General features: G+C 40.1%; 1 protein-coding gene across 3 annotated transcripts in view; it reads right to left on the minus strand.

The window, feature by feature from the left end:
* The window catches only part of NPSR1 (neuropeptide S receptor 1), a 153,203-nt gene that overhangs the window by 28,223 nt on the left and 112,857 nt on the right, over positions 1-12,123 (minus strand). For all 3 annotated transcript variants that reach the window (XM_057733069.1, XM_057733067.1, XM_057733068.1), the window contains one exon: positions 211-412. In XM_057733069.1, coding sequence (XP_057589052.1) covers positions 211-412 — 202 coding nt within the window. The remainder of the gene's footprint in view (positions 1-210; positions 413-12,123) is intronic.

Raw genomic sequence — 12,123 nt, forward strand, 5'->3', positions numbered from 1 at the left:
CCATAGCACATACTCAGAAAATGTTAGCTCCCTCCTCCTTATTCCACTTTGGACGAGCTGAGCTTAGCACATAGTAGCTTTAGATAAAATCTTGTCACCTAGCCAGTTCCCCAAAGGACACTAGGAGTGATGAGTGACCTGTAAGGGAGGAGAGCATCAGTTGGTGAACTGGGAAAACCCCTGTGTGGGTCTGGCCTGCTGGCCTCTTACCTGATGATTGTCAGGGGGATGAAGTACACCAGGAAGGCCACGATGGTCATGTATGGGGTCCAGTAGGAGTCATCAGGCCACAGGGCCCAGCACTGCACTTCACCATTGGAGAGTTTCCTTTTCCCAAATATGATAAGGGTGGGAATGGAGAACAGGAAAGAGAGGCTCCAGGCAATCACGATGAGGACCTTGGCCTGCTTTTCTGTTCAAAGAAAAGAGAGGGATGCCTGGGCATCTGGAAACATCCTTTGGGAGCACACTTGGCATCTAGTGTGGAAAAATATCATGGTGGAAGAGGGATTCTGGAACTCTCAGAGCCTCAGTTTCCTCATGCATAAAATGGGGATAACAGGACCTGCATCTAGGGCTGATCCAAAGATTAAAAAGAGAATGCTTACACAGAAGCTAGCACACTGCCTGACATAAGGCATTTCTCCGTCTCTTCTTCTTCCCTGATTTACCTGCTTAACTTGAGATGCTGATGCATCCGTTCCTACAGGACTACGGAACTCAGTTCGTACCATGTACATTTGACAGGTTGCTGTGTGAATGCCTGTCTCCGATATCTTGCCCATCCTCAAAGGCAGGGATGGGACCTTTGGTCTGTCTGTCATCCTTCTCTCATACCTAGCACTGTGAAGCACTGTGACAGGGTTTGAAAGCTTTTTGCAAATGTTAAGTAGCTTTCTTTTATTTGAAGGAACAAGGGAGGAATTGTAAGGCAGAGAAAGAAGACTGGACTTGGTTCTAGAGGGCAGGGTTCATTCAAACCACGTCCCGAGGCCTGGTAGCTATAACCCTACACACTAGGTTTGGGTTCTTTCAGATGTGATGTTTTGACCTTGGGCAAACCACTCAGTCTCACCCTGAGTTCTTCTCTAAAGTAGGATAAAAAAAAATACACACTCTGCTCACCTAAACATTCCATGATGGGGCCAGAGAGAGACAATTAATATCCATGAGAGTGCATTTTGAAAACAGTTGTTATGATGTGATGCTTTCTGTTAAGCTGTTGTTGAAGCTTTTTATCTTCATCCCTATCGTAGCTGTGCTGTGTGTGCTGACTGGTCCTGGTGGCCCTCCTTCATCCCAGGACAGGAGACCTCCCCCCACCTCCCAACTTTCAAATTGGAAAGCAGGTACATATCTCTGGATAGGGAGGGAAATGTAGAGTCGGGTGGTATCATAAAGAGATGTGTAGGGTGTGGTCAAGTAACTATAAGAAGTGAGAACAATTCTAGAAGAAACTATGGACTCTATTAGAATCTTGAATCCCAAATATTTGGGAGAATAATATCTGGGGTTCTGTTCTTGCTGAATTGTTGCTCTGAAAAGAGGTATTAGAAAGGTTTAGAAAACAGATATTACTGGCACAATGAACAAGCAGGAATCTTGGGGCAGAATTATAATACAGTCTTTTCAGGTCTTTGCATCGTCCTGTACAAGTATCCAGTGAGCCAGTGGGGTGGGAGCTCTCCTGCTCCTGTTTGGAAACTCAGGAAAGCCCCTTGATGTCAGTGATAATCAGGTGGTTAAAAAGCCCCTGCAGTCATTTTAAGTGATAAACAGTGCTTCAATATGGTAATGAACTTGAAAATTAACAAGTGGCACAGCAAAGGAAACTATAAGCAAGATGAAAAGACAGCTCTCAGAATGAGAGAAAATATTTGCAAACGAATCAACAGACAAAGGATTAATCTCCAAAATATATCAACAGTTCATCCAGCTTAATAGCAAAAAAACAAACAACCCAATCAAAAAATGGGCAGAAGACCTAAATAGGCATTTCTCCAAAGGAGACGTACGGATGGCCAAGAGGCACATGAAAAGCTGCTCAACATCACTCATTATTAGAGAAATGCAAATCAAAACTACAATGAGGTATCACCTCACACCAGTTAGAATGGGCATCATCAGAAAATCGACAAACAGTAAATGCTGGAGAGGGTGTGGAGAAAACGGAATGCTCTTGCATTGCTGGTGGGAATGTAAATTGATACAGCCACTTTGGAGAACAGTATGGAGGATGCTTGCAAAACTAAAAATGGAGTTACCATATGACCCAGTAATCCCACTGCTGGGCATATACCCAGAGAACACCATCATTCAAAAAGACACATGCACTCCAATGTTCATTGCATCACTATTTACAATAGCCAGGACGTGGAAGCAACCTAAATGTCCATCAACAGATGAATGCTTAAAGAAGATGTGGTACATACATACAATGGAATATTACTCAGCTGTAAAAAGGAATGAAACTGGGACAGTTGTAGAGACATGGGTGGACCTAGAGACTGTCATACCGAGTGAAGTGAGTCAGAAAGAGAAAAACAAGTATCGTATATTAACACATATATGTGAACTATAGAAAAATGGTACAAATCAACTGGTTTGCAAGGCAGAAATAGGGATACAGATGTAGAGAACAAACATATGGATACCAAGTGGAGAAAGCAGGGAGTGTTGGGGGGGGAATGAATTGGGAGATTAGAATTGCCATATATACATTACTAATAAGAAAAAAAATACCAAATTGTACACTCTAAATATATGCAGTTTATTGTCTGCTAACTGTATCTCAATAAAAGTTCTTAAAAAAATAAAGAAAATTAATAAGTGGAATCCCAGGTAGCAATAAAGATTCAAAATTCCTAAGATGATTTCAAGTTAAGTCCTTTCTCCTCAGGTGGGCCTGCATCAGGTAAGAACCTGAAATCTGGGAAGGGGGCCCAGCCCTCTGCTTGCTTTTCTCTTCTGTTGTTCCTGCACCTCCTCCAGGTTGCCAACAAGTTGGGGCCTCTCTAAGCTGGGGTGCAGGGAGCAAGGAGTGGAGGGGGGCAGGAGAGTTCTTACTTGCCTGGCAGTGTCACGTGATGACTCATGCTTTTTTGCCTGGCTGCTGTTTAAAGCTGATGCTTCACCTCCTGAGGAACTTTACTGGGTTCTTTGGAAACTCCTTTTCAGTGCTCACTTGCCTGACTTGGTCGAGCTCTTTCCACTGGCTGGCTGCTCCCATTCCCCCTTGGTAACCTCCAGCCTCTTTCCTTTTCATGTTCTGGTAGAGGTACAGGAAGCCTAGGTACCTCAGGTTGAGGTCAGGTGACAGCCAGAAACTTCCAGACCTGTCCTGGAGCAGGCCGACAAAATAAACCCTCCAGGAGCTAGTGTGTGAAGTGCAATTTAAAAAACACTGATAAAATAACTTTTTTTCCCATGGTTGCACTAATTTCCAATTTATCAATAGCCTATTATTAAGTATTTAAATTACTTCCAATTATTTTTCATTATAAATAATTCATATGCATCTTTTTGCACTGCTCTGGCTATTTCCTGAGCATAAACTCTTGGAAACTGAAGATTTGGGCAAATATTGCTAGATTTCCCCCAAAATGTCTATAATTTATGGCTCCCACTGGACGGGTGCAGAAGTGCCCATTTCCTTATACTCTCCCAACGCTGAGGATTCTTCCTCTTAGTCTTGTTATCTGGTTGGTAAGATTTCCTATCTAAACCTTTAATCTGGCTGTTCTTCAATTGGTACTCAAAAAGAGCGTTTCTATATATTGTTCATTTATTTCTGTTTCTTTGTTTCTTAATAATCTTTTCATGTCCTTTACCCGCTTTTTCAATTGTTGTGATCTCATTTCTTTGCCAGAGTTCTTCATAAGAAGGATATTGGCCCTTTGCCCATCATATACAAACATTTCCTATTTGCCACTTTGCTTTTTAAATATGTTTACAATGTATACTATTTGTATAAATAATTTAAAATTTTTATACAGTAAAAACTATCTTTATTCCCTCATTGTTTCTGCTTTTGGTGTTATTCCTAGAAAGATATTTTCCTCACTAAAATGATGAAAGTTTCACCCGTACCCATACCCTCTCACGTTGAAAATTTTTACTTTTTTTTTTTAAAACTCTTTATTGGAATATATTTGCTTTACACTCTTGTACCCGTCTGTGAGGTACACCAAAGTGAATCAACTGCATCTACACACATATCCCCATATCCCCTCCCTCCCACGACTCCCCCCCACCCTCCCCGTCCTGGCCCTCCAAAGCATCTCCCATGAAGTTGATCTCCTTTTGTTATACAGCAACTTCCCACTAGCTATCTATTTTACAGCTGGTAGTGTAAATATGTCTATGCTACTCTCTCACCTCGTCCCAACATCCCCCTTGCCCCTCACCCCAGCCCCATGTCCTCCAGTCCATTCTCTACTTCTGTATCTCCACTCTTGCCTGTCACTGGTTTCATCAGTACCATTTCTTCAGATTCCATATATATGTGTTAGCATACAGTATTTGTTTTTCTCTTTCTGGCTTACTTCACTCTGTATGACAGATCCTAGGTCTATCCACCTCATGACATACAGATCAATTTCATTCCTTTTTATGGCTGAATAATATTCCATTGTATATATGTGCCACATCTTCTTTATCCATTCATCTGTTAATGGGCATCTAGGTTGCTTCCATATCCTGGCTATTGTAAATAGTGCTGCAGTGAACATTATGCTACTTGTTTCTTTTTGGATCATGGTTTTCTCTGGGTATATGCCCAGTAGTGGGATTATTGGATCATATGGTAGTTCTATTTGCAGTTTTTTAAGGACCCTCCAAACTGTCTTCCATAGTGGCTGCACCAACTTACAGTCCCACCAACAGTGCAGGAGACTTCCCTTTTTTCCACACCCACTCCAACATATATTGTCTCTAGATTTTTTGATGATGGCCATTCTGACCGGTGTGAGGTGATACCTCATTGTGGCTTTGACCTGCATTTCTCTAATAATTAGTGATGTTGAGCATCATGTGTTTGTTGGCCTTCTGTATGTCTTCTTTGGAGAAATGTCTATTTAGGTCTTCTGCCCATTTGTGGATTGGGTTATTTGCTTTTTTGGTATGAAGCTGTATGAGCTGCTTGTATATTTTGGAGATTAATCCTTTGTCTGTTGCTTCGTTGGCAAGTATTTTCTCCCATTCTGAGGGTTGTCTTCTTGTCTTGTTTATGGATTCTTTCGCTGTGCAAAAGCTTTTAAGTTTCATAAGGTCCCATTTGTTTATTCTTGATTTTATTTCCATGATTCTAGGAGGTGGGTCAAAAAGGAGCTTGCTTTCATGGATGTCATAGAGTGTTCTGCCTATATTTTCCTCTAGGAGTTTTATAGTGTCTGGCCTTACATGTAGGTCTTTAATCCATTTTGAGTTTAATTTTGTGTATGGTGTGAGAAAGTGTTCTAATTTCATTCTTTTACATGTTGCTGTCCAATTTTCCCAGCACCACTTATTGAAAAGGCTGTCTTTTTTCCATTGTATATTCTTGCCTTCTTTGTTAAAGATAAGCTGCCCATATGTGCTTGGGTTTATCTCTGTGTTCTCTATTCTGTTCCATTGATCTAATGGTGAGAGTGGACACCCCTGTCTTGTTCCTGACTTTAGAGGGAATGCTTTCAGTTTTTCACCATTTAGAATGATGTTGGCTCTTGGTTTGTCAAATATGGCTTTTATTATGTTGAGGTAATTTCCTTCTATGCCCATTTTCTGGAGAGTTTTTATCATAAATGGGTGTTGAATTTTGTCAAAAGCTTTTTCTGCGTCTATTGAGATTATTGTATGGTTTTTATCTTTCAATTTGTTAATATGGTGTATCACATTGATTGATTTGCATATATTGAAGAATCCTTGCATTCCAGGGATAAACCCCACTTGATCATGGTGTATGATCTTTTTAATGTGCTGTTGGATTCTGTTAGCTAGTATTTTGTTGAGGATTTTTGCATCTGTATTCATCAGGGTTATTGGCCTGTAATTTTCTTTTTTTGTGACATCTTTGCCTGGTTTTGGTATCAGGGTGATGGTGCCCTTGTAGAATGAGTTTGGGAGTGTTCCTCCTGCTATATTTTGGAAGAGTTTGAGAAGGATAGGTGTTAGCTCTTCTCTAAATGTTTGATAGAATTCTCCTGTGAAGCCATCTGGCCCTGGGCTTTTGTTTGTTGGGAGATTTTAAATCACAGTTTCAATTTCCGTACTTGTGATTGGCCTGTTCATATGTTCTATTTCTTCGTGGTTCAGTCTTGGAAGATTGTGCTTTTCTAAGAATTTATCCATTTCTTCCAAGTTATCCAATTTATTGGCATACAGTTGCTTGTAGTAGTCTCTCATGATCTTTTGTATTTCTGCACTGTCTGTTGTTACTTCTCCTTTTTCATTTCTAATTCTGTTGATTTGCATCTTCTCCCTTTTTTTCCTGATAAGTTTGGCTAATGGTTTATCAATTTTGTTTATCTTCTCAAAGAACCAGCTTTTAGTTTTATTGATCTTTGCTATTGTTTCCTTCCTTCTTTTTCATTTATTTCTGATCTGATCTTTATGATTTCTTTCCTTCTGCTCACTTTGGGGTTTTTTGGTTCTTCTTTCTCTAGTTGTTTTAGGTGTAAGGTTAGGTTGTTTACTTTATATTTTTCTTGTTTCTTGAGGTAGGACTGTATTGCTATAAACTTCCCTCTTAGGACTGCTTTTGCTGTATCCCATAAGTTTTGGGTCGTTGTGTTTTCATGGTCATTTGTTTCTAGGTATTTTTTGATTTCCTCTTTGATTTCTTTAGTGATTTCCTGGTTGTTTAATAGCATATTGTTTAGTCTCCATGTGGTTGTATTTTTTGCAGTTTTTTTCCTGTAATTGATATCTAGTCTCATGGCATTGTGGTCAGAGAAAATGCTTGATACAATTTCAATTTTTTTGAATTTACCAAGGCTTGATTTGTGACCCAAGATGTGATCTATCCTGGAGAATGTTCTGTGTGCACTTGAGAAGAAAGTGTATTCTGTCATTTTTGGATGGAATGTCCTATAAATATCAATTAAGTCGAGATGGTCTAATGTGTCATTTAAAGCTTGTGTGTCTTTGTTTATTTTCTGTTTGGATGATCTGTCCATTGTTGTAAATGGGGTGTTAAAGTCTCCTACTATTATTGTGTACTGTCAATGTCTCCTTTTATGGCTGTTAGCATTTGCCTTATATATTGAGGTGCTCCTATGTTGGGTGCGTAGATATTTACAATTGTTATATCTTCTTCTTGGATGGATCCCTTGATCATTAGGTAGTGTCCTTCATTGTCTCTTGTAATAGTCTTTACTTTAAAGTCTAGTTTGTCTGTTATGAGTATTGCTACTCCAGCTTTCTTTTGGCTTCTATTTGCATGGAAAATCTTTTTCCATCCCTTTACTTTCAGTCTATATGTGTCCCTTGGTCTGAAGTGGGTTTCTTGTAGACAGCATATAGAAGGGTCTTGTTTTTGTATCCATTCAACCAGTCTGTGTCTTTTGGTTGGAGCATTTAATCCATTTACATTTAAGGTGATTATTGACATGTACATTCCTATTACCATTTTCTTAATTGTTTTGGGTTTGTTTTTGTAGCTCTTTTCCTTCTCTTGTGTTTCCTGCTTAGAAAAGTTCCTTTAGTAATTGTTGTAAGGCTGGTTTGGTGGTGCTGAATTCTCTTAACTTTTGCTTGTCTGGAAAGCTTTTGATTTCTCCATCAAATCTGAATGAGATTCTTGCTGGGTAGAGTATTCTTGGCTGTAGGTTTTTCTCTCTCAGGACTTTCAGTATATCCTGCCACTCCCTTCTGGCCTGCAGAGTTTCTGTAGAAAGATCAGCTATTATCCTTATGGGTTTTCCCTTATATGTTATTTGCTGCTTTTCTCTTGGTGCTTTTAATATTTTTTCTTTGTGTTTAATTTTCATTAGTTTGATTAATATGTGCCTTGGTGTGTTTCTCCTTGGGCTTATTCTGTATGGGACTCTCTGTGCTTCTTGGACTTGATTAATTATTTCCTTTTCCATGTTGGGGAAGTTTTCCACTATAACCTCTTCAAATATTTTCTCAGACCCTTTCTTTTTTAGTTCTTCTGGGATGCCTATGATTCAAATGTTGGTGCACTTTATGTTATCACCAAGGTCTCTGAGACTGTCTTCCATTCTTTTTATTCTTTTTTCTTTTTCATGCTCTGTGGCAGTTATTTCCCCTATTCTATCTTCTAACTCACCTATTCGTTCTTCTGCCTCAGTTATTCTGCTGTTTATACCATCTAGAGTATTTTTAATTTTGGTTATTTTGTTATCTAGTACTGTTTGTTTGCTCTTTAGTTCTTCTGATTCCTTTTTAACTGTTTCTTGTAGATTTTGGATCATCTTTACTATCATAACTCTGAATTCTTTTTCAGGCAATTTTCCTATTTCCTCTTCATTTATTTGGTCTTGTGTATTTTTACCTTGTTCCTTCATCTGTGGCATATTTTTTTGTCATCTCATTTTCCCCCCACTTTGGATGGGCAGGATTGTGTTCCTGCTGGGTCTTGGTTTTAAGCTGAGAACCTCTGGGAGACCTCACGGTAAAGGATATTTCCTGGGAACTGGGTTTCCCTGTTAGTCCAATGTTTTGGCCTCAGAGCTCCCACCTCAGGAACGCAGGCCTGACACTGGGCTTGTGTATCAAGATCCCACAAGCAGTTGCTGCAGTGTGCCTGCGGTCTGCTTGGGCCTCAGGTCCCCCGCTGGCCTCTGGTAATTGGTCTATTTGTGGAGAGAGGCGATCTCTGCATCTTCCCACGCCGCCATCTTGACTCTGCCCTGAAAATTTTTACTTTTTCAATCCAATTGGAATTCACTTTGTAATTAGCTGTTACAGGTAGTGATCTAATTTTTCAAACTGGCTAGACAGCTATTCTAACATTGTACGCTGACAAATTCACTTGTAACTACCTAAATTTTGTATTATATTTTTTTTTACTGTTGAAAAGTAGTTTTAAAAAATTTTTATTGGAGTACAGTTGATTTACAATGTTGTGTTAGTTTCAGGTGTACAGCCAAGTGAATCAGTTATACATATAGTAGTGTGTATCTGGCACTCTATATCTCTCTTCATTATTGGTTGATGTTTTCCTAATTATCCTCACATTTATTTTTCCTAAAGAGCTTTAAAACTGCCAGCTTCTGTGGAGTTGCTGACAAGGAAACTACCACTTTATTAAAAAGCAGCAAAACATCAGTAAAATCCTCCCATTCCCCCATTTCTGTTCTCCTTCCTTTGGTTTTACTGCCATGCCACACACTTGTTCAGCCACAAGACAGTCCCTCCTGGCTTCCACTGGCTCCGTTCTCCCTGCTGCTCTGTGCAGAATCTTTTTCTTGCCTTCTCTCAGCTCAGTCACACCACCCCCCAACCCTGCCCTTCACAGCTGCCCTTACAGTCCAATGAGCTGGAGCACCAAGATGACTCTAGCGTAGGGTTCCCTGGACCCTCTCATACCCTTTTCCACTGATTATTTCACCCCATAACCATGAGGATCTTTTCAACTTCCTGCAAGACCATGCAGCTTTCCTAGGAGGCTTGGCATCCATGTTAATGTTTAATCTGCTCCCCGTGTGTACTGGGAATTCCTTGAAGTTTCTGGTCTTTGGATGGCATCTTTCCTTGGCTCCCATCCCAGCTACAGATCTCCTCCTATTTGTATGCTTCTTCAATGACTTCAGTTGGGATGGAGCAGAGGAAGGGAAAATGGCTAATTTCTGTTTCCAAGCTTGAATCTTTCCCGGAAGCTATTAGAGATGATTACTTTCCAAGTGTCCTACATGAAGCCTCTATTAATTTTATAGTGAGGAAATAAATTGCTTTACATCTTTTAAAGAACACTATAATTTTCGTTGCTGTCTTTCCTGTAATTTAGGACACGATTCATAGTATTGCGCAGTCTCCAAGAACCAGTCATATTTCCTGTAAGCTAAACAGTTGATTTATTTTTTATATAATGAATATGGTGAGACATGTAACTGACCATGTTTCCCTCTTGGCTGTGGATCCAAAACCTCTCCCTCCAACAAATGTCCTGGGACACCCCTCACACGTTTTATTATACTTATGTTCCCTTTACTCCTATTTCTTCACCTTGAAATACTCTGGCATAGGTGTCTTTTTGTACACCATATGTAATCCTTCCTAGAGCCTGCTGGACGTAAGCAAGTAGATGGATGAATAAGTGTATCACACTTTTGCATACATATATCATACATATCTCCCACTTACCCTCATCCCCTCCCCCGCCTTCTCCTCTGCTGTAATCACTAGAGCATGACAGTGTCCAGAAAGCTTGGTGCGGGTTGCACACCTCACACACACACACACACACACACAACCTACAAAAAGCCTAAGAAACAGGTATAAATTCTATCTTAAAATTACTTTCAAGTGCACACAAAACATTGATATGTTTCTGGTGTAAAAATTACCTAATGGCATGTAAGTCCCTGTGGTCTTTAAGGAGAGTCCAACTCCCATCCCCAGAGATGTGCGTGTTTGCAGGCAACTGTTTATTATTCTGAGACCCTCCCCCCATTTTTTTTTTGCATTCTCTCCAGCTCGTCTCTCTCTCTGTATCTGCATATCTCTGTATCTGTGTTGTTTTGAGTTTTTTCTTTACATTAATGTTATCATACTCCATGTATGATTGTATGTTGTTTTATCACTCAAAATATGATGTAGATACTTTCATGTTGATGCACATTACTCTCCATGGCTCTACCACCTCCTCACTGAGAGACAGGATATGTGGTAGTTGAGGGCACCTGAGCTGAATCCAGACCATCTGGGTTGAAATCCTGCCCCTGCACCTACAAACTGTGTGACCTTGGGCAAACTACTTTAACTGTGAATGGTAATTGCCCAGACTAAAGATACAGAGCTGTTGTGAGGATTAAAGTATTTAACATATGTAAAGAACTTAGAATTATGAACAGCACATAGTATGCAGTCAAAGAACCTAAGCCACTGAAGCTTCTACATATGATGCTAGCCATTCCTCCACTGAGGGACACCAAGGTTAGCATTGAATTGCTGCTATTCTAAGCAATGCTACAACACACGCCTAGGCACGCACACATGTGAGTGGTGTCCAGAGAAGATACCAAGGAGTAGAATTTCTATCTCAAAAGGCTGCACAGTTTATATTTTAATTAGATATTATTAAGTTGCCATTCAAAGCATCTGTGTCCATACTGCCTGATGTATTTAATAGTATCTGATGACATTAATTCTACTTATTCTAAAGTTCTGCTTGCTCTATTAATTTTGCATCCTTACCTGTAAATTCTGCAGAGTAGTATTTTAAACATGTTAGCTATTTTCCAGTTCGGCTTTTGTCACATTTTTTTGTGATATTTGATTGCACCTCATTTTTGTAAACAAGATTTCATATTCGGTTCTTTATTTTATGAGTTTCACAACCTACTTGGGAAAAAGTGTAGTATGTTGGCTTCTTATTTGCTTTTGGGGGCCAGAGAGGTAGGTGGGCTCTTCCTGCAGGTAGAGTAATGGACAGTTAGTCCCATGACTAGGTACCCACCGTCCTTCCAAGGTGTTGTTGCTTCCCAGGACCCTACTCTGTCTCTCCAAATCCAGTATCCCCACTACTTGGAACAGAGACCTCCATCCCTACTGTGCGTCTGGGAAGGGGGAGGGCAGTGGGAAGGGAGATGTGCTGTGATGAAACGTCCTCATTGCACTCCCAGAATCATCCTGCTAGTTTCCTTGAGTCCTTCTTGCTCTGGGCATTTGCAGGATCTATTCAGGAAGACCTGTGCCGCGTTGCTGCAGCAGCATCTGTGGGTATCGTGGCTTGTGTGGTTTCAGCCTTCCCTCTGACCCATCTGCTTCCTCTTTCAGGGATTCTTCACTGTATCTGGATCAAAGAGGGTTTTCCTTGTTTCCATTATAATTATCAATTAAAAACATCATTCCAATTATTTCTGTGGTTTTGTGGGGAGGAGGGCAAAGTGCTTGCTTCTGGAAGACAAGCAAGTTGAAGTGGGAGTGTTTATTTCTTTGGATAGGTATGTGTGTTGACAC

The sequence above is a fragment of the Hippopotamus amphibius genome, chromosome 4 (assembly GCF_030028045.1).
Source record: "Hippopotamus amphibius kiboko isolate mHipAmp2 chromosome 4, mHipAmp2.hap2, whole genome shotgun sequence".
Taxonomy (NCBI): domain Eukaryota; kingdom Metazoa; phylum Chordata; class Mammalia; order Artiodactyla; family Hippopotamidae; genus Hippopotamus; species Hippopotamus amphibius.